The 23,911-nt window shown below is 42.6% G+C and overlaps 1 protein-coding gene across 2 annotated transcripts; it reads right to left on the minus strand.

Moving 5' to 3' along the window:
* Positions 1-1,066: 1,066 nt before the first annotated feature.
* Positions 1,067-23,517, minus strand: dachc (dachshund c). Of its 2 annotated transcripts, XM_028980019.1 has the most exons (11): positions 22,884-23,517; positions 15,432-15,553; positions 10,676-10,789; positions 7,071-7,225; positions 6,308-6,443; positions 5,932-6,063; positions 4,033-4,178; positions 3,763-3,910; positions 3,286-3,435; positions 3,043-3,111; positions 1,067-2,432 (listed from the first exon to the last, which is right to left on the minus strand). In XM_028980019.1, exons 1-11 carry the CDS (start codon positions 23,357-23,359, stop codon positions 2,395-2,397), a joined length of 1,686 nt encoding a protein of 561 aa, XP_028835852.1. In that variant the 5' UTR covers positions 23,360-23,517; the 3' UTR covers positions 1,067-2,394. The 2 variants fall into 2 exon arrangements, with proteins under 2 accessions (XP_028835852.1, XP_028835853.1); XM_028980020.1 differs by lacking the exon at positions 10,676-10,789.
* Positions 23,518-23,911: the final 394 nt, after the last annotated feature.

Here is a 23,911-nt window from a genome sequence, read left to right on the forward strand (position 1 = left end):
TGCAAAAAAAGTTTTCAAAACTGCAGTGCTGCAGCTGTGCTTGTAATGTAATACACATTTTAATGAAAAAACAATGAAGAACACTCACAGAAGAAAGCATTACAAATGAAGAACTGAGTCTCATGGCCACCATTATCTAAGATGAATGTGCAGCAGATCACAGCTCACGCTGCTTCGCGTGGTAAAGTAACACCAGGCCTGAAGGAGAACGGGCCGCTGCCGTCGAAGACAAGAGATGAATTAGCGGTATGATTTTGGCAGCGAAGAAAATCCGGATTTGTCGGCGGCCTTGTCTCCCACTGTTTGCTTTGTCCATTAAAAAGAAATGAGCAGATGGCTGCTGGCCGGCTCCTGTCTTCTCCTCTCCTTCCCTACCCTGCACTTATTGTCCATTCATCTTCGCCCCACAGTCTGCTGGAGCACAAAGCTGTCAGCCAGCCCAGGAGGGAAGAGACAAAATAAGCCAGTCCAGCTGTCAGGTGCCCAACAGTCCTGCACAGCCTCCTCAGTGCAGAAGCTTTCTTCGCCTTCAACCCAGAACCACATAAAACCGGCACAAGTGGAGTAGCAACAGGATACAATAAATGTTCATTCTGTAGCTGTCACACTGTGTGTGTTTGCTAAGGAGAGCGGGACAAATGTTTTTGGTTATAAAACCTCCAACAGCATCTGTTACCCATCCAGCAGCTACAAATGGATGGAATATGTCTCATGGGCCTGGGGTACAGCATGGACTGATTATCATACGCACATTAGAGATGCAGTACATTTCCAACCAGTTTTATGTTTTAAATGAACTGGGTTATTGATGACTAAAGAACTACTCAAGAACAACTCAAAGTATCCCTTTCCCTTTAGACCAGGCAGCTACACCTTCCTGATTCCCACAAAACTCAAATAACTGCACATGATGTGATTCACAGTTTAATGCATCAGGCAATGTGTTACAGCCATGATAATGAAAAGGAAGTCCTGCACTTCCACAATTTTCAAACAGTGCCACAATAAACACACTTTGCTGATATAGTAAAGGGAAGTATATACCAATAGAAATTAGTAAGTGGGCCATTCAAAACACATAATAAAACCCTTAACTTTAAGTTTTTAGTGAATGCACCTCTCAGTAGCAAAAATGGAAAAAAGAGAAATAATGAATACTTCATAAACATTTTATTACTGAGCATTATTATATTAATGGACATTATAGCCCAGTGTAAAAACTATTTCTTGAATAAGCAATTTTTAATGCAATTTCAACCCCATGGTTTGTTTTAAAATGAAATGTAATTGTTGTCTTTGTGCCTCGTTATTATGACCTCAAAGCAATTATAAAAGCCCCAGACCATGATAATAACATGCCTGCATGCACCTCTGCCCATGATAATGTGCATAAGAAATTAGAATAAAATAAATAAATAAAATACACTATAAAAACACTAACAGATCAACAGCACAAAATGTCTAAACTATATGTATACATACAATACATCTCATACTTTCAACAGTACAGGATCATATTTACAAATACATTCAAATGGGGGCACACGTGGTGGTTATCAGGGTCCAAGCAAATTTCACATATCACACATGAAATTACAGTCAATGTCTGTTCTTCAGATTCCATTCATCTATACATGGAATTTAGTATGGCTTACACAGCATGAAAATAAACTTTAAAACTGCATGAATTTTAAAACTTTAAAAGCCCATAATAGAAGCTAATGCTTTAATTAAAAACTGGATATCTGTGATTTCAATGTATGTATTTAGTGATTACAATTATATTCTGAAAATATATATATTTTTATTTGTTTGTTATTTATTTATTTATTTTACAAATATGTGTTTTACAGCCAAAAAATGAGAGGGATCAAAATAAAAAAAATCTAAATGGTTTAGTGCTTGGACCCCTACACACCAAATTACATGTATAGCTACATGTATAAAAAAAGAGAAGAGAGAGCAGAAAAGCATATGCCTACTCAGAGTGGCAGCCGTGGTGACATGGCTTGACTGGCCTCTAATTTACCAACTGAAGGTAAAGTGTAAAACACAAGGCACCGCTTCCATTTAGTGAGCGAATCAATTTTGTTGTTTTTACAGTGGAAAAAAAGGCTTTACACACTCACTTTAAAAATCACATCAGTGCCAGAATGATTTATTATGGTGAAATTTTTTGAAAAATACACCGTAGTTTGCTGAAATAGAGACCCTTGTCTCTTATTCTCCTAACAGCAGGGATTTAATACATCGTGCTCATGAAATGGCAAACAGTGCAAACAGGATCATCTTAGAAAATATTGTTTGGAACTATGCTGCTGTTACTGTAGAATCTTGTGTGAGGATCTGTGTGAGGGTTACGAACTCTTCCCTTATCCATTACTTCTCCGTTCGTCAGTACATTGTGTTGGACTTCAAAAACAGTTTTCCTTCTGTACAAAAACAAAACAGAGAGGCGTCACAATATGAAAACAAAATATTTAAATATATGTCCAATTTTCATGCACATGCTTCTCTCAAGATGAAGCAATAGCCTCTCAATGATTAATTACAAAGTGTGAATTATGCAGATTATGCCATGCAAATATTTCACGAGGACAATTAGGGAGCCATTTATATGTCCCTTTTGCTTTTTTATTTTGTATTTCAGTGACATTCAATTTCCTATTGAAAGGTTTAGATACTTAATCTCCAAATGGGAGCAGTCTGTCATTCCCAGTAGGGAACACAACAGGGAGGCACTGGGGGATGGAGAAAGGCTCTGAGCCAGCAACCGCAAAAACACAATAAACCAGCGAAACCGGAGGGTCTCCCGAGAGCCTCCCAAATGATCCAACTCAATAGAATTCATGGATTAAATTAATTAACCTTTCTGTAAACATTTCTGATGGTCTGTTCAATTCAATTTGCATAAACATTTTGAAAATATTTTACATTTAAATATGCTGCTGTTGTTAGTTTTAGGTCTGAGACCTTTGGAATATTCTAAGGTAGCAGTCATTGTGTCTTCACTGACTAGAGTAGATGTTAACTAGATGTTACCTTGTGCTGTCTTCTCACTGGCTGATCTACCATTACTGTGGTCACTCAAATGTTCCTGAGAAGATGAGTCTGGGGAAAAAAAAAAATGTAAAAGTTACCTATTTGTTTTCATTTCATTCTCTTTGAATGGATCACAGGATGTGTTACGATGTTATACTGGTTATTATGATTTTACAATACAGTTTAGAATTTTAAAACCGCTGCAATAGAGTATAGAGATGTACAGACAGGACGTTATCTGACCGTGTGGGGTTCTGGGACTGTTGGCATCACTGGTGGAGGACTGATGCAAACTTTGCTCGGCCTCGTCTCTCCTCTTTGATTCAAATTGTAGTGCTTCCTGGAGTTTCTTCTTTGTTTTCTTTTCTTTTTTTAACCTTTTCTGAATCATTGCTGTGAAGAATAGACACTTGTACAGTGATGGGAGTTTTCAATATGCTCACCTGTACACATATGCTCTACAAGCGATCCAACATTATCTGCCAGAAACATTGTTGTATACTTTTGGCAGTATACCTTTGATTCAAAGACGTTATTCCAATCACATTCCTTATTTTAGCAGTTATCATTTGTGTGATAAATGCATCAATAATATTATTTATCACTCAAAGAGACAAGAGTCAAGCCAGAACTGATGAGCCGCTGAACACGAATCTGATTCACTACTGATATCCCATTCACATCACAAAACATGCGCACGTTGGAGAACATCTGCTGTACCTCTGCTTTTCTGTTCCACACACAGCTGCCTCTCCAAACTCTCTCTAAGCTCCCGTTCTTTAAAGAGCTCCATCTTCAGCTCCGTCTTCTCCATCTGCGCCTGTTTCTCCTGCACCCGCGCATTGTCAATGGCAACTTTGAGCAGACCCTGTTTATGAAGCGTTCACGTTAATAGGTGTGAGGTCACTCTTTTAGAAGACACATTCAGATGGCATTAGTGGGAGGAGTGAAAGACAGCGGTGAAAGTTCGAAAGAGGGGCACAAGCCCACCTGTATGTTAGTTAGGAGGGTCTCCATAGACGACAGACCCTCTGGGAAAATAAGAGGTGAGGGAAATCCCAGCTGTAATGTTTGTCCAGACTGGGGAAGTCTTTCATAAACATCTCGACACGTTGGATTGGACAGCAAGCTCTCATCTAGAGAGAAAAAGAAGAGACACAGGGATAACAATTTCAGATGAATTCAGACCTCTCAAAGGCTTGCAGCCATATCTTTACACCACGCACTTCTAAACATCTCAACGTTCATGGTGAGGGATTTATCAGCACCACAGATGACACTCTTTGCTATTCACTAACTTCACTTTATTAACGCAGCGTCCTGCGGGTGAGAGGAGTGCTCATTTGACAACATTTGAACAGGCCTACATGTTCACATGACGCTGAAGAGGATTATGCACTTCGATGGGCCACATTTTCTACCCACTAACTGTTGCTGTGCTGAAGCGAAGTGAATGTGAAATGCAGTGAACAGATGGAGTCCGACGGAGTCAGATATCCTGTGTTGACATGGGAGCGTGAATCTGTGGTGCTAATAGCCATCGCTGTATATGCTAATCAGCACCCCGCAGGGGAGCGTCTAGAGGTGACTTTCTCCTCAAACACTCAGGCAGCATTAGCAAAACGCTGTTGCAGACATATGTCTGAGGGCTCTGCATCTGTCTCTGGCAAGTCCATCACCACTAAACTGGAATATTTGCCATACAAAAAAAATACAGAGCATACAGAAAAAAAAAAAAAAAACTGTATTTCAGTATACAGTGTAGAAAACTCTAAATTAGAAAATTGTTCTCTGAAAAATACGTGTAAGGGATTATTTCATCATTCATGTAATTACATGTAATTACATTATAAGTCAATTTAAAGGGGCTGTTTTTTTCCTATATGGGTTCAGGTTCAGTGGATAAATGTCTCATATCTCACACCCACCAGAGTCTTATAATGGCTTATTGGATTTAGACAGGTAGCTTTTCCAGATTTATTTAGCTGATCAAAGCATTTTAGTCCACACCCTTTGATCCTCGCATCTTGCCAGGGGTAAAAGGGCCATGTCACACTCAGGGTGTTTCAAAATAGCCCCCACCTCTCCCTCTGGATTCCTGAAAGCATCATTGACTGCGATTATCAGAGTGCCGGCGCCAAACCACTCAACAGGAGGAGCCAGATACATTCTGCTGAACTGCGGTGCCCTGGAGGGACCATCTCTGCTGCCACAGCACTATTCACCCTACCGCCCCTGAAACCACACCTCATTGGCAGTTTTGACCATGTTTTCCCAACACAAAACACCCTTTCTCTGTCTTTTGTTATTCATCTGGGGCATGAACTTGCATCTCTATTTTCTGTGATAAGTGAACACAGAAGAGGGCTGAACAGATAAAAATGATTTTTGAGTGACATTAAAAACTTGACATTTTAAGTGTTTGCACGCCACCAACACTTTTCATCCTAAAATCTGCATCTCTGATGTTGATCATGGCATTTCTCAGCTGCTGTACGTGGGTGAGTGCAAACACCATTGTGTTCTGTTTGGTCTCGGACAGGTTGCTCTGGTCTCTGTGATGAGTTAATCATGCTGACTGCTCGCCCTTGCAAAGTCCTCATTTGGATAATGAAAGTGTTTAAATGGAGAAACCAAACATGGGTTCTGTGAGGTTATTACAAAATGACACCTCCTGGAGCGCCAGAGGAAAGCCTTGTTCATTAATTCACGTTGTGCTAATCGCAAACTAATTGAGACCCACTGCCTCCCTGCTGTAATGGTTCATTTTCATTAAAATGCGAATGTGAAAATTTCCACCCCTCTTCTTTCATTCCACACAAGTCTGAACACACTTGGGATACAGCATAGACAAGACCATGCTGATGTGTGCATGGTAGATTTGCTCACCTTTTTCTGTACTTGACCTCTTGACCTCATGTCCACTCTCATAGGCAGCCAGGTCACCCTCCTTCGGTCCAGGCACATTTGAGGAAAGTCCTAAAATGGGATGACCCAATGACATCCCATTCTGGTGAGCATCTGTAATGCAACAATTATATTATGAGTTATGTACAAATGTAATTAAATAAGCCTTTATACTTTGAATGCATGGTGTATTGTAATGATTATGGTCCCTGGGATGGGATGCATTAAATGTTTTCATTTTATAGTTGAAATGATAGGCAATCTCAGGCAAAATATCTACTGTTTGTTTTGTTACAAGATATCTGAACTCCAGTCTGTTTACTCTGGTATACAGTAACCGGGGCTGTTTGACTCTTACGTGTTCTGTCAGCATAGCTCTCACTCTGGATGGGGGAACTGCACACACTGCTGCTCTGCCTTGAAGACAGGTGACTCCCAGGCCTGCGGCCATCTTCCAGGGAGGAGGCAGGAGAGGAGCTGTCAAGGATGCGTTCCTATGAAGGATTAGTAAAGTATTATCAACTTGTAAGTTTGGCATGTTTCGTGAGCAAGTTTTAACTGTATGCAAACTATGACCCCCTTTTTTCCATCAAATTTAATCTAAAAAAAAGTGCATTTGAATTTCATTTCATAACTGTCCACTACATGAAAGACAAAGACCATTTTCGTGGCTCTCAATAGAGTATAAAATCAAATATACAGGGCATTTAGCGTAATTCACACTTCTCTTTACCAGCATTACTAAGCAAACTATGTAATGAGTTAGACATGGTTATGACAGCTATATATTACTTCTCAGTAGGAAGCAAACTGTGTTGTGGTGGATGTACTAGATATTTTATGCAAGTTTGCAGTCAAAGGTTAGAGCAGCCTTAATAAAGCAAGCATCATCGCTGTACAGGTTACAGCTTCCAGGATGTGGTGCCTAATTTGTCCCTCTTTTACATTTACATTTACCAGACGCCCTTATCCAGAGCGACTCTTTTTTTTCTTACACGTAACAAACATTGTAATAAAATTACTCCTTTATTCAAAAGTAAATGTTTATCAATGGGTATTTCACTGTATGTGAAGAACCGCTTTAAACAAGTCCAGATCATGGTCTGAAACAGTTGCCACACCTTTATGACTGATGCTGCTGTTCTGGGTGGTGCGCTCTGGCCCTGCATCCCATTCGCCATGCTGACTACGGTGTTGAGGTGATTGATCTGGCTCATCGCCATGGTGACAGATGGAATCAATGGATGTGACATCATCATGAATGGCAGATCCAGACCTGAAACAGACACGATGATCGGAAAAAACACTCTTTGTATAACGTGAAAAACTGTTGAGTTTTTTTGAGGAATAGAGAAAAAACAACAACACATGGAGTAATAATTTCACAGCTATAAAAGGAAACCCAAAGTAATTCTTGGTTTAAAAACTACAAAAAAATCCTCTATTACAGAGGAGCATGGCATTTTTTTTATCAGTGGGTACTTCTTTAATGACTTATTCGAATGGCTTAGAGCACCAAAGCTCTTTCTCAGAAATGACCTTTACAAAATAATAATCAGAGCTTGACTCCTTGGAGAACAAAAAACAGGCACCATAAAGAGGTCAGTGTAGAGTCGAAGTTCTCTGTAGTGGAGTGGTGACACATACACATACACACACACACACACACACACACACACACACATTTCAAAGTCTCTTTTGAAAAGAACCATTAAAAGCAGGGACGGGACATTTTGCTCTCTTTCTCTAAATAGCAGTGCATTCTTTGGTCACAAACAGATGAATGGATGACAAATTACATGACGAGATCTGATATCGTCTTCACAGACATCACAACAATCTTGCTTTTTTTGAAGAGAATGCCAAGCTAGCTGAAAATGCCAAAAAGTCACCTCTCATGCATGAGTCATTAATAAAATTGGGAAAAACAGAGAGACAAAGAAAGAGAGAGAGAGAGACAGAGAGAGCGCAAATGAACAAGGAAGTAGTGAATTCCCTTCAGGCAAATTCCGTATATGCTTGGATTTTAAGCAAATGTGGTGTTTTTATTAATAGTGTGTGTGTGTGTGTGTGTGTGTGTGTGTGTGTGTATAACAAAGGTCAATCATTGCTATTGTTGCTTCTTCACACTAGTCTTTATTTACTGTATTTGATTACTTACAAGAGGTAAATCAAAACTAGTGGACTAGAGAAAGAAACATAAGTCATGATTAATTATGACAATTCATGGACTTGCATCAGGAATTATATATTAAACTTGTGCTACAAATGCATGTTCCAGTCTTTCACAGCCCTGCTACCCTTTGTTTTACTTCCTACTGAACTCCTCACCATCACTCCAGTCAGAGTGGAGAAAGTGCTGACACTGAGGATAACCAATCTTCAAAGCACATTACAACAGACAGAAGGGATCGGGGACCACTAAAACCCCATCTCTGAAAAGCCATGATTGAATATGATTGGAGCCGAGCCAGGCGCAAGTCAGCTGCCTCCCGGGGGGTCTTAGCGCGAGCTGCTGAGGGAATGACAAGTGTACTCTGATAACAACCACCAGACCTGCTTCACAAGCGCGCTGGAAGTATCATATACTACAAGAGCCTTTATTTACATAGGGTGCAATATAAATGGAGTATAACTGGAACAATGGGATGCATTGTGCCCTTCACTGCAGCTGTTTCTGATCGAGAAAATGATCCACAGAGGAAGTCAGAACTGTATAAATATTTATCATTTGATAAGCTAAAAACAAAAAAAAAGAATGCAGAGGAAAGAGGAACAAAAGCGCCTCTAATGACCGGCCTGGCCCAGAGCCAGACTCTCGAGCGCTCGGTAAATCCACACACAAAGGGAAACTTGGACAGAATGGCAGACAATAGCGGACCCCCAAAACACCTGGAGAGCGCGGAGGAGAGGGCGAGAAACCAGGAGCGGGATAAAGAGTTCGCCTGCCAAACTGCAGCGGCGGACTCGTTACAGCCCCCGTCGTCTCGCAGGGCACATGACGTCTGCATTCATTGTCTCCGCTCTCAATACGCTACTGGCTGGCATTCTTATTTTAAATCTTGCACCTACCACTGTCAAATTTACCCAAGTGCCCTTGCGGGCAGCGAGCCTTTGTTTTAACCACAAGCCACAAACAAATGGAAGGCCTGTCACCCCCAGTTAAATGAAACAGATGCACTGGGCATGTGGAATGAGTTGCTAAGATCCTGTGATAATTAAACGACTTTTTCCTGCCTGAGTGTCACTTGTGTCTCCAAGACAACAACACTGGGTCCTGTTAGCAATACTAACCAGCGTGCTGTGTGGTCAAAAACCAGCAAAGAAAAAGCCCAAAACACAAAGGTAACATATTAACAGATCAAATGGTCCTAAACACGTTTTAACTGGCAGTTAGGACTTTGTTACAGAAGGCCCTATTCTGTAAAGGGACCAGTAGAGCAACATATTATTCACTTTTTAGAAGTTTTTTTAACAATATTACAACATTCAACAACGTAAGATTACAGGTGATTATGTGAATATAAGTTGTAACTTATTTAATGTAATATAATGTAACTTATTTAAAGTGAAGTGATTGTCACATGTGATACACAGCAGCACAGCACACGATGCACACAGTGAAATTTGTCCTCTGCATTTAACCCATCACCCTGAGTGAGCAGTGGGCAGCCATGACAAGCGTCCAGGGAGCAGTGTGTGGGGACGGTGCTTTGCTCAGTGGCACCTCGGCGGATCGGGAATCGAACCAGTAACCTTCTGATTACAGGGCCGCTTCCTTAACCGGTAGGCCACCACTGCCCCATATAATGTAAAAAAAAAAAAAAAAAAAAAAAAAAAAAAAAAAAATTATATATATATATATATATATATATATATATATATATATATATATATATATATATTTATGGGTCCACTAAATGTGCTGATCTGCATTGAACAAACAGACATACTGAAGAAGCTTGAACTCACAATTATGAATGATTACAGTAGAAAACAATGCAAGGCAGAGACATGTAGGAGAATGTGTGTTGGTGTGTGTACCTTTTGAGTGTTCACACCGTCTTTAACACGGTCAACAGTCATGCTAATAAAGGAAATATTAAACTCAAGTGGAGAGTATTACCGGTGGGGGGTTCAAAATGTCAAAAGGAGAAGCGGCAAGAAAATGAGTGGGGGAGGGTGTCAGAGGTATAATTCTGTGCTCAGCACCTCTCCGTCTCATCAAAATTAGTATTCCAGTGCCGGGTGGTGCACTCAAGGTTATTCTAAATTGCTGAAGATAAAAAAAAAAAGTTTCTGATTAGCATTTTTGGGAAATCTTATTCTGAATTATCCTCCTTCCTTCTGACATCTTGGCCTTAATTTTACTTTTCCCCCCCTTGAGGTTGCGACCCCATTTTAAATGCATTTATTGGTCCCATCTGCTTACACAGCACAATGTGTAAGTCTCAAAATTCACATATCCTGTAATTTAACAGACAAAACCATCTCAGTGATCTGAGACAGTGACCCCAGATGGGTGATGGGCGTCCACATCACAGGCTCGTCCTCGCATAATCAACTTAAAAAGCTGAGCTACACAAGCCCCCGGTGGAGACAGGACTAGGGTTCATGCTGTCCTTTACCCAGATCTCGAATGTACCTTCAGTCTTAAAGTGCACAGTATGCCGGAGAAAAATAATTTTTAAAACATTAAAACACTGATCTGAAGTGACTGTCTCACCTACACCATTCTCTGACTCTGCTCCATGGTTACCACTGTTGTGAAAACCCTTCATTGCCTCCAGCTTAATCTTTTTCGCCTTCATGGCCTCCACAAGAGTTGCTGCTGTTAAACCTGGGAGAGAAAAGACAAAATATTGTTTTTTGGGGGGGAAATTGTAAATTATTTTCTTGTTTATGTTTCAGACACCAGCTGATCCACTGAACAAAATGGTTGTTGTCACTTTAAAAAAGTGAACAGATTAAAGAATTAACTGAGTGGACAAAGGTCAAAACAATGAGTAAAGAGATGTTAGAACTTTGGATAATATTGGATGAAGAATAACTAAAATTTGGTTTTGATAGCATAATATATACTGAGTCTGATAAAGTTTCAAATAGAGCTGCATGATATTGCAAAGACATTGATCATGATCTACTTTACCATAACAAACGATAAATATTTTTCATGGATCTTTATCATAATAGACCGCAAAGATAATAAACAGTTGATTAACATGTAAAACCATGACTATTGCTGTCCTCCTCCTTGAACCTATCATGGTGGAGGAGTTTGAGAGCCCTAATGATCCTAGGAGCTATGTTGTCTGGGGCACTTGGTGCCCCTGGCAGGGTCTTCCATGACAGATTTGTCTTAGGTAAAGGGTGAGACAACGAATGGTTCAGACGATCTTTCTTGGAAGGAGAAACAAAGAATCCAAGTACCCGGCCCGGAGGGTTAACAGGGTCCCACCCTGGAGCCAGGTCTGCGGCCCGTGAGCAAGTGCCTGGTGGCCGGGCTTTCGCCGATGGGACCCAGCTGGGCCCAGCCCAATCTGGATACATGGGCTCATCCAACTGTGGACCCACCACCCGCAGGAGGAACTTAAAGGGTCAGGTGCAATATGGATCGTGTGGCAGACCGAGACGGGAGCTTTGGTGGTCCGATCCCCAGACAAGAAAACTGGCTATTGGGACATGGAACATCACCTCTCTGGCGAGGAAAGAGCTGGAGCTTGTGGAAGAGGTTGAGCGGTACCGGCTAAATGTAGTCGGACTCACCTCGACACATAGCATTGGCTCTGGAACCCAAGTCCTTGAGAGAGGTTAGACACTCTCCTTTGCTCCAGGTGAGAGGCAGAGGGCTGGGGTTGGCTTTTTGTTATCCTCAAGACACTCAGCCTGTTTGTTGGGGTTTACCCCTTGGGACAAGAGGTAGCTTCCCTGCACCTTTGGGTCGGGGAAAGGGTCCTGAATGTTGTTTGCGCTTATGTGCCAATAACTCAGAGTACTCACCCTTTTCGGAGTCCGTGTGACAAGCGTTAGATAGTGCTCCGACTGGGGATTCCATTGCTGGGGGACTTCAATGCTCACGTGGGCAATGACAGCATGATCTGGAGGTGCGTGACTGGGAGGAACTGCCTGCCAGATCTGAGCAGTGTGTGGGGACTCTGGATTCGAACCGGCAACCTTCCATTTACAGGCCTGCTTCCTTACCCATGAGGCCACTGCTGCATCAGGTGGCAGGGGAAGATGCCACGTAGACCTGGAAGACCCAAATGTATAGTGAGGGTCTGCTGGGAAAGCCTGGCAGAAGAACCTGTCAAGATGGTCTTCAATTCCCACCTCTGGCAGACCTTTGACTGTGTCCCGAGAGCAGTAGGGGACATTGAATCTGAATGGACCTTGTTCCACTCTGGGATTGTTGAGGCGACTGTTGCTAGCTGTGGTCGCAAGGTGGCTAGTGCCAGTCGTGGCGGTAACCCTCGTCCTCGCTGGTGGACACCAGAGGTTAGGGGAGCTGTCACACTGAAGAAGGAGGCCTACATGGCTAGTCTGTGGGTCTCCAGAAGCAGCAGACAGGTACCGGACGGCCAAGCAGGGTGCAGCAGTGGCAAAATCTCGGTTGTGGGAAGAGTTTGGTGAGGCCATGGAGAAAGAGAAAGGATGGTTCTGGCAAACCATCCAACACCTCAGGAGAGGTGGGCAGCAACTCACTCACACTGTTTACAGTGGGGATGGGGAGCTGCTGACGTCAACTGGGGCTATAGTTGGGCAGTGGAAGGAATATTTTGAGGAGCTCCTCAATCCCAGCGATGCGCATTCCGAGGAGGAACCAGGGCTGGGATACCTGGGTAAGGATTGTCCAATCTCAGGGACTGAAGTTGCTGAGGTAGTCGAACAGATACACAGCGGAGCCCCAAAGGTGGATGAGATCTGTCCTGGGTATCTCATGGCTATGGATGTTGTAGGGCTGTCATGGTTGACACGTCTCTGCAACATTGCATGGACATCGGGGGCAGTTCCAGTGGAGTGGCAGACTGGGATGGTTGTCCCCGTTTTTAAGAAGGGGAACCAGAGGGTATAGGGAAATCACACTCCTCAGCCTCCCTGGAAAGGTCTACTCCAAGGTACTCGATAGTTGAATCTCAGATTGAGGAGGAGCAATGTGGTTTGTGTCCTGGCCGTGGAATTGTTGACCAGCTCTTTACCCTTGCTAGGGTGATTGAGGGGGTATGGGAGTTTGCCCAACCAATCCACAATTGTTTTGTGGAATTGGAGAAGGCTTGTGACCATGTCCCCAACAATAATCAGTCCCTGTACCAGAGGAGCATGAGCTTGGTCCGCATAGTCGGCAGTAAGTCAGACCTGTTCCTGGTCAGGTTTGGACTCCGCCAGGGCTGCCCTTTGTCAATGGTTCTGTTCATAACCTGTATGGACAGAGTTTCTTGCCGCAGCCGTGGTGTGGAGGGTGTCGAGTTTGGTGGCAGGAGAATCTCGTCTCTGCTTCATCAGTCTATGACCTTCAGCTCTTGCTGGGGAGGTTCGCAGCCGAATGTGAAGCAGCTGAGATGATGGATGATCAGCACCTCCAAATCTGAGAACATGGTTCTCAACCAGAAAAGGGTGGCTTGCCAACTCCGGGTTGGGAGAGAGGTCCTGCCTCAAGTGGAGGAGTTTAAGTATCTCGGGCTCTTGTTCACAAGTGAGAGAAGAAAGGATCAGGAGATCGACAGGCGGATTGGGGCAGCGTGATGCGGACATTGAAAACCGATCTGTCGTGGTGAAGAGGGAGTTGAGCCAGAAAGCAAGGGTCTCAATTTACCAGTCAATCTACATCCCAATGGTCATGAGCTTTGGGTAATGACTAAAAGAACGAGATCGCGGACACAAGCGGCCAAAATGAGTTTCCTCCGTAGGGTGGCCTTAGAGATAGGGTGATGAGCTCGGACACTCTGGAGGGACTCAGAGTAGAACTGCTGCTCCTCCACATCAAAAGGAGCCAGTTGAGGTGATTTGGGCATATGGTCAGGATGCCTCCAGGACGCCTCCCTCGGGTGGTGTTTCGGCAGGCCTTGCCGGCAGGAAACCCCCGGGTCGACCCAGGACACGCTAGAGAAATTATAGCTCCAGTCTGGTCTGGGAATCTCTTGGGGTCCTGCCGGAGGAGCTGGTAGAGGTGGCTGGGACTCCCTACTTGGGATGCTGCCCCCCGACCCGGACCCGGACAAGCGGAGGAAGACAATGACACCGACGACGATGCCGATGATGTCTATTGCTGCCCTCCTCGGCACCATTTTCAGCCAATCTTTATTTAAAAGTAATGTAAATACACACACGCAAAAAAATGCTAATTTAAGCCATTTTTATGTTGAAAAGCTGATCACAGCTGATCAACCAAAGCTGATCACAGAGATCAATCAATCAATCAGCTGAATTAAATGATAAATCATAATCAATTGAGTATAACTTCGCAGTCCTGGTTTCAAGGTTCCTTTATTGTCCTCAACAGTTTTACATATGTGCAAAGTGTGACGAGACAAAGTTAACCCATGGCCCCGGCGCAACATATAGTAATACTGAATTTTATATTCAACATGAAAAAGGTGCATTCAAAGGTGGAAACATGCAACACAACAAATTGACAATTGTTTCCCTATTTTGTCTCTGAATGTAGGACTTACCCTGGATTTAAGGCATACAGATAGGTTTTGTTTTGTACTGTGGTGCCTTCAGTCTGTGCAGCACCTGAGTCATATCTGTGCCCAGACTAGCTGGAAATGGACTTCACAACACATAAACAGCATCCTAATTTAATTACAGACAGATTAGTCCCACATCGCCACACTGGGACAAGACCATGGAGCAGAGGCCTTTGAAGAAGTGACTCTGAACTTAATCTTTACTTCTGCAGCACTTCCAAGTTCACACAAATGGCAGAAGAAACATTCAGTCATAGCCATTTGGCAAAGTGACTGCTTGGTTTGCATTTCATCGCTCTCCACACACTTTATACTAAATCAACAGCATGAAAGCCGCAGCCCCAGTGCTGCCCTCAGCTACTGAGGAGGGCAATATCAAAGAGTTCTTTCCGCCTCTCCCACTTCTATACTCATTTCTGCACTTCATCTCTCAAACGGCCTTAGAGATCTCATCTCCCCTGCTGTCACTGGTATCGTGACCTCTCCCTCAGATGACACAAAGCGTATTGTGTGGGTGTGTGTGTGAATCGTTCTTCACAGATTCAGACAAGAACTTCAGACATGAAAAGTGAGAACAAATTGCACGTACCTAGTCCTACAAAATCATGGGTAAAGGTGAAGTGAAAATGTGGTGAAAAGAGCCTAGAGCAAAGCAGAGGACCGGATGTCTGGCTCTAAAAAACAGATGCCAGCTTTCATCATTACATTTTATTGCTCTCCTTAGATGAAAAGTCTTATAAAACAACCAAGTATGAATGAGCTTTACCAGTCCATGTGGGAGCTGCGAGCCCTCACCTGTGTGTGGGATGAGTCCTGGTGTCATGAGGCTGGAGATGGACTTGGGCAGCATGTGTTGGCTGCCCGACTCGGGTGAGGAGACGCTCTGGCTCCTCTTCGGAGGCCTGCCAGGCCTGGAGCTGCATATAAAGAACACAGCGTGACTCTGTGTCCATTATAAATATCACGACCTTTATGGAGCTTCAAAGAAACACAACGCCACTGACAAGCACAGTACTGCAACATAAGCAGCATAGTTTAACAGTTCCTGCTCATTTTTTAAAACCATTTTACTCTCTCGGATCGCCACTGGTAATTAGAGCACGTACTAGACAAGGTGTGTGGCTTTGCTCAGGGCAAAAAAAGGATGTAGTTTAAGATGTAGACTAAAGACAATCACAATCACAATCCTGCAGATGTGGGTTCATGCAAGACTTCTGGAGTGAAATTTTGTTAAAATATTACAAATGCCCACAGCAGCATGTTAAAGCTTTATTACTGAAGAAGAAAAAAAGCTGTCTGAATCAGTCACCACTCACCATCACTTGGCCTTTAAAGACCCGTCATTTTTCAGTTTCCCTTTATCTGTGTTCTTTCGAGAATAAACGTACAGACAAAATTGTGGTTTCATTTTGAGGAATGACCTTTTTTAAATGGCTGAAGGTTTGTCACATTTTCCTTTTTTTTCTTATAGAGAGTAAGAATACATAGGGCATAAAGAACAAGTTATGGAAATTTCAGATATGCTGATTGATTGGTGCCACACCCAGAAATATGCAGAAGAGAGTGTTGGATGAAATAGGAACAATGAAATTGAAGAAGGACCGGGTAAAGGAAATTATCTTTCATGTGCAGGATGTACTGTAGATTTACATAAACATCCCCACTTCAAACTAATTGTGCCATTATGAATGTTTTAAAAATGTGCCATTAGTGTAACATATTTAGCTCTGCAAATAATAAGAGAAAAGATTGTACAGTCAGGTAGTGTGCCTAATAAAGCAAAAGTTATTTCTGTAATTCCTGCTGGACCTTATTTTAATTAAAGTGAAGCAGAGGATATCAGATGAAGAAGGTTCATCCACGTCTATAGAAATGAAAATGGCGAGCGCCACGAAATCCAGGGAGAGATTAGCCGATGAGATTTTAGTTTATCTTCTATTTGCTTAGCAAAATGGAGCAGACCTTATCTGTTTAAATCACTCAGGAAACATTATCTTGCTGACTTCATAAAGTGAGATGCTAGTATTTGCAAAAGATGGAAAGGGGGGAGGGATAGAGAGAGACAGAAAGAGAGAAGGAGAGGGTGAGAGAGAGGGAGGTAGAGATGCAACTCACTGTGCTTTTCTGGACATTTAATTAAAATCTAATCCTGCATTCATTAAGGCTCACATAAATTAAGCTGTCATTCATAAGATTTATGGATTCTCATTTGCATACTGCACACAATTCATCAATTACCAGGCTATGAAGGGGCCACCGATCCCCACGGGCTGCCCACTGCCCAGCAACAAAGGAGAAAAAGGAGAAAAAAGGGAGAAAGAGCGAGCAGGGGGAGCAGGGCAGAGAGTGAGCAGAGCTGTCAAACTTCTCTGATTAATCCAATTCTCCCACAATCCACTGACAGGCCTGTCCAGCATCTACCTGCACTTCTCAATTACTCCCCCATTTGGCTGAAATCAGGTTTATTCTGCCCATCCGGTTGGCATCAGCCTCATTTGTGTCCAGATTAATTCTCCACATCACCCTCTGAAACCAATAAAACCCAGAAGTGGAGATTGGATCCTGTGCATGAGTCTGATGAGTCAAGAAAAAATTGAACAAATTTTGCTAGTATAACCACATGCCATATAATCATGCAGAATAAATAAAGTGCACCCTAAAAATAGCACATATATAATTTCAATTTAATAACTTCAATTTACTAGTGTCATCAAATAAAAAGGCATTTTACAGGCATATCATTAGAAAATGTTTGGGGTCATTTAACACACAAATCTCTAAAAATGATTTGTAAACACAGATCTGGTTATACACACACACACACACACACACACACACACACACACACACACACACACACAGCAGTTTTAAATTGAACAGATTCAGAGCATTTGCATTTCTACAGCCCTTTTACTAAGGTTAATGTCACAAAGCAGGTCCCCAAAAACACTTATTCCTTTTATCAAATTTATTCCTCATATGTTATATACAGTTGAATTCAAGATTTCAGTAACATCAACAGAAAACATTAAATTGGGATTCAATTACATTTTGATTGAAAAAGAAAAGAAAGAGAACATGATTTATTCTTGATTTAATATTCACTCCTTACATGATGATAACCAACACAGTGAACATCGTACTGCCTGACCAACATGCCGCTCAGCGAGAAAGGTAAGGACATGAAACCTCTACCCTCCAGCCTGAGAGGGAACAACCTTTACATGAATAATCAAAAGCTCATGGCTGCGGAAATACAATCACGTCAGGAATTCCTTATAATTTAAAGGGTTATTTTGAACAAACAAATCTATTTCTCTACACATTTTAAAAGGTTTGTAATTATAGCTGCACATAACAAACACTCAAGATGATGACTTCTACACCCTCAACAGCATAACCAAGTTTGCAGTATTTCTTCATGTTTCTGTACCAATGGAAGCTATTACAGACACCGGGATAACAAAGTGTTGGGATCTGATCTGCTCAGAGCAGACTGATAAAAGCAATATCGGACTTCCACTTCAGGCCACGGAAAGAGAGGAACAAACATCCTCTGTGCTGAACTTAAACAGGAAGGGCCTTCAGTGCACAGCCTAATAGAACCCTCCACCAGTCATGTGCAATAAAACTCAGGCCAAAATCATGCCCTGTTTATACTTTCCCGATGAATGAAAGGCCTGGAACCTTTTACGCACACACGCATACACACAACAACGTTCAGTGCTCCAGTCATGCTCGTTCTTTTGCATGCACGCACCGTCTCTTCCCATTTAGAATCAGGGATAATACAGAGGCTTCCCGTGGGCTCCGGTGGCTAAAAAAAATAGTTTGTATTCCTGACAGCTCAACACCGCAGGACACTGCGTGGTTAAATGGCTGATTCCAGTGCAGCTTTAACACAAACAGACGCCCTAGAGAACAGAGGACACACTTGTAGATGTAGATGGGATTTATCTGGACACTTCTGCATGAAAATATACATACACACACGTAGCTACTCGCCTTGTAGTAGCTACAGTTCAGTCTCCTATTCAGGTAAACACAGTGACACCACAGTACTTCTCTATGTCTGTCTCTATAAATTGTTTGGTCTTTTTAAAACTGACAGGGAAACAGACGAAAGAGATACAGCTTTATTTTGGAATATCACACTGCATGTCTGTGTGTGTGTGTGTGTCATATGTTCAGGCATATGTTTCTACCCCATGTCCTCATAAAGAAATAACTTTGTTGTAACGGGCATGAGAGAAAGGGAGGCTGATAGGCCCAGAAAAAATGCTGGCATGCCAGAGGTCACCCAGATCAACTATTAATAGACACTCCATCTCATATCAGGTTGATGTTAAAAGGTTAATTTGATAAACCTATTTCCACCTTTCAAAGTTCACGCTCCTGTTTAATTCGCTGTTATTATTGACCCTCATTATAGTTCTAACCAATGGGGATGTGACAGATGATAGCAGTATCTGGGGGAGGGACACAAATATTTTATTCCACAACAAAGACACCAGGGACATACAGAGATTACGGGGTTTATCTATTTTGTAACCTGAATAAGTGGATTGTTCTTCCTATGAAGCCAGAAGTCCAGTAGTCATACCTTTATCTTAATGTTCACTTCCTCCATTGTGCATTTAAAAGAAAGTATTAAGAAGCAGAATTTTGATGGCTAAATTTAGCTATATCTCTGTATAAACACTTTGTATTAGAAATATCACAAATGAAAGCAGGAACCTCCACATCAGGCTAGTACACAAGCCCATCTCTTCACACAAATTCACAGATTATAATGAAAACTGCAGCCATTGGTCACACAAGATGTTGATTTATTTGCCCTGTTTTATTCTTGCACAATCCTATGCAATGATTTATGTAGGACACAAAAGTTACACATTCTATTTTTATGAGACATAAACTGTGTGACTTTCTCATCTATGTAGGACATAATCTATAGCATGATGCCTTTTTATGTGGGTCGTTTAGAGTTCCTGGTACGAATATTTGTCCTGGTGTCCTTCATGCAGTGAAGGCTTAAAACCAAAATAGATATTTTTCAACAGCATATAAATCACCAGCTTGTCTTGTTCTTTGAAACAGCAGATATGGGACATACTTATCAAGGGACTCAGTATTTGTTTATATGTTTGTATAAAAACTTTTCTTTTACTGTTTATTTGAAAGATTTTGAATTATGCAGTAAAATGTATTGATCATACTGTACATACATGCATGCATGTATGACACTCTGTGTATGCTTCACATCTCACACGGATATGAATACAAACTACAGTGCAATTTATCCTCCTTGACAGAACCAGCTCACCTCAATGTCTAACGTATGAATAATGGGTGCAGCGAGAACGCTTAATCCTCTACTGACTTTACAGAAGCAATGCATTCAAAACCAAATTCAGTTGACTGCAATGTCAGGTATAACATTTTTATCACAAAACACGAATATGATTCTCAACCAAAGTCTAATCCAGTCCATCTGTGGGCAGCACACACTCACAGACACACACAGGTTTCTCATACCGAGGCGCCCTGAGGTGGAATTAATGAAAAATCCTTTTAATGGAAAACTCATCAGCCAGAGAGGAGCAAAGGTGGGACATACAAATAATGAAGAACATTACAAAATATATACAAATAATCAAGAATTTTTGTATATGGTTGCACTTGTGAGTTTATGTGTGTCTGTGTTTCAGTGCATGACCTCTTGTGACCTCATACTTTAATTAAAATGTCCACATAAAATGGACATCCTCTATCCTCTGCTCGATACCAGCTCAGCTTCCGGTTGTTCTGCAGACCTTCTGCTGCCTGTCCTCAAAACACTTTTTTTTTTTTTTTAATTTCAAATGGTGGACAATGACCAAACTGACCAGTCTCCCCCCTTACGAGCAATGAGCAACAAACTGCAGGAAGACACACTGAGAACAACACCAAGCAGCAGCAGATTAGGACCACGTTTAACCAGAGTGGCTGTAAATTCCGAGCCGTTCATTCATACGACAACAGTGGTTTGGGGCCGGAAAACGCCCCCACCTTGATGTCAATTTGCCGTCATTCATAAAAACAGTGGTGTCAAATCCTGCATTTTCAAACTACTATGGAAGACTGTGTATGTAATGTAGTCTCTGTTTGTTTTGTTATTTACATTTACATGCATGGCATTTATCAGACACCCTTATGCAAAGTGACTTACAATCAGTAGTTAAGGAGACAGTCCCCCTGGAGACACTCAGGGATAAGTGTCTTGCTCAGGCACACAATGGTAGTAAATGGGGAATAATCTGGAATATATTTAAATAAAGATATAATATGTAGGTGCATTTGTTACATTCAATAAATGATATAAGACAACCTTTTTCAAACATTTATTATCTACTGGGATATAATAATAACATATGACTTTTTCAGATATATTTTGAGAAACATTCAGGTATGCAACATGTTATGGGACTGGAAAGAAAGTCTTTGTATGCATGATCACAATAGTTATACTGCGACCTGCCATATATAATTATTATTATTATTCACAGATAGTTCTGAGAAGCAGGTGACATGAAGACTCAAGTCTCCTTTTAGTGCAAATGTAAATGTAAGACAGGACAAGCGACAAAACCCTCTCATGGAAATGTCAGCGCTTATACGAGCCAATCAGTCAGTTCCTGCGGGCCAGATCTCAGCAGAAAGCCTCTGGAGCTGCTTTCTTGATCCAGTGCTCGTCCCTCTGCTCCTCTTAACTGGGAGAGCATGCTGAGAAAGGTCACATCAGTGACAGGTTGTAATACAGGCCCTCATCATTTAAGACCCTACTTATACCTACATCTGACTCTTATTATACCAAAAGATAATGATATTGAAAAATATACCCAAAGAAAATGATATATATAAATATTGTCTATATACATGTGTGTGTGTAAAAAAAAAAATATATATATATATATATATATACACACACACACAAAATAATTATTGTTGCATTTCATCTGAAGGATGGCCTTTCATGAAGAAAGGTCTATAAGGTGTAACTTGTGGTGGTTTGCCTACCATCCGCACTACCCTTAAAACTGCATGCCATCTCATACCTGGAATCCCCCCCAGAAGGTATCTCCTGCCACGCTGCTTGTTCGTGCTCTTGAAACACCACAACACCAAGGAACAACAGTAATTAAACCACCAAGATCCTTTATGCCCGGTTGTTTTCAATTTTCTGCTCATTTAGACACAGATCCATCCTGATTCCCAAGCACCCTTCAGCAAATCAATCCTAATTAGGCAATCTGCACATTGCAGGAGGGGACAGATTGGCTTTTAGCATACTATTATGAACATGGACTGATACTGACTTCCAAACATGCTCGTGCAGTTATGTTTTCATAATTAGTGCGGGAAGAGCAGTGGAGTAATGTGATTAGGCCATAATTCAGTGTGAAGGGGAAATGCACCCTTTTAAACTACTCCTTTGGGCAAAAATTAATTCATTATACAGAATCAATTTCATTTCGTGACTATATTAGACACAGCTAGATGACAGAGCTTGAACAAGCCCGGGCCAATCAGCAGACGTTAACTGGTGCCTGTGGCCCGTGTCAGAAGGGATCAGCATCTTGTTCGTCCTTCATCGCAAGGGCCATAGCCAGGCAACAGTGTCACCAAACCCAAAATACAGTGGACGCTGGTGTCACTTCAATATTCCCATCCAGTACTAAGCAAACCCCCTGGGGTAGAGAGTGAGCCTGTGTGTGTTGTGTGTGTATGCAATGCACTATTAGAATACTTTGCTGACAGGGTGTAGTATTTGCATATCTGGCTCGTTGGTTAATAGAAAAAAATTACGTGATGCAGTTTGACTGCAGGGTTACTGTGTCCCGAGTAAACGGCCCGGAATGTGTTAACAACACTGATGTCGCATGACTGGACCTGTTCACTTCCAGGCTTGAACACTTTATTTGGGCAGTGGTGACCTAGCGGTTAAGGAAGTTGCCCCATAATCAGAAGTTTTCCGGTTCGAATCCCGACCCGCCAAGGAGCCACTGAGCAAAGCACCGTCCCCACACACCGCACCCACTGCTCACCAAGGGTGATGGTTAAAAGCAGAGGACACATTTCACTATGTGCACCGTGTGCTGTGCTGCTGTGTATCACGATGACAATAACTTCACTTTCACTTTCTTTTACTGTTAAAGCCTGTTAAACGTGAACTTTTTTTTTTTTACGGAAGTTGGGTGAGCCCACCTGGCGCTGGTGCAGTCGCTGTAGAGCAGCTCGAAGTCCCTCCTGGAGATGAGCTTGCAGCGGTTCACCCCGGGCTGGATCGCCCCCAGGCCGCGCAGGATCCGCACCTGCTCCACGTTGCAGACCACCGGGATTATGTCCAGGCGCTTGAGTTTGGTGTAGACGGTGTGCAGCCCCCCGACCAGGTGCTTCAGGAACAGGTCGAACGCCTGCGGCAGGCAGAGCAGCTCCACGCCGCCCACGGTGAACGAGGCGAGCTTCGCCCCCCGGACCTCCGCCACTTTGCACTCGTTGTTCTGCGGCGTGCTGTCCACTGGCGAGGGGCTGGAGTACACGGGCTTGCCGCTGCCGGGGAGGCCGGGGTCCGAGCGGAGGAGGCTCTGTCCCGCCGGAGGGGAGGCTGGAGAGGCGCTGGCCGCTGGGTGCGAGAACGGGGGTGCGGGCGGCATCGGAGCAGCCGACATGGCCACGTTCATTTACAAAAGCGGCGGCGAAGCGGCAAACAAGTTGAAAGTAAAAGGAGAAAAAACTTTGCCGGTTTCGACCGTGCGAGGAACGCGTCGGCGGCGAAAGGAGGGTCTCGGTCCCCCGTCATAATAACCTGGGCGCGCGCGCGCGCGCCGCGCGTTCACGCGTCCGGAGGGGCGGAGCCAGACGGGAGGCGCGCGCCACGTCCGTGCTCCGCTTTTCACGCAGATCAGAATAATTAATTTTTTATTTAGATTTTTTTTCCGCTGACACTGACTCTATAGCGGTTCATGTGTTCTTTGTTTTCTATTCTACTGCAGGAGTTATCTGTGCGTATTTGCTCATTTTCTACAAAATTAACCTCGTCCGAAAGGTAATGTTCAGGCCTTTTTGATTGACAGGTGTCTTAGTAGCTAATGGAGTTCTAACACCTTCTGCTGGAGCCCTGTGATTTATTGACTTCATGACTTTCAGATGAAAAAATACTGAAAGCAATTTAAACAAAGCTCATTTAAATGTCAATTCTCATGGCTGAAGCTCCGCCATAATTGGGTATTTAA

The sequence above is a fragment of the Denticeps clupeoides genome, chromosome 5 (genome assembly GCF_900700375.1).
Source record: "Denticeps clupeoides chromosome 5, fDenClu1.1, whole genome shotgun sequence".
NCBI classification, from domain to species: Eukaryota; Metazoa; Chordata; class Actinopteri; order Clupeiformes; family Denticipitidae; genus Denticeps; species Denticeps clupeoides.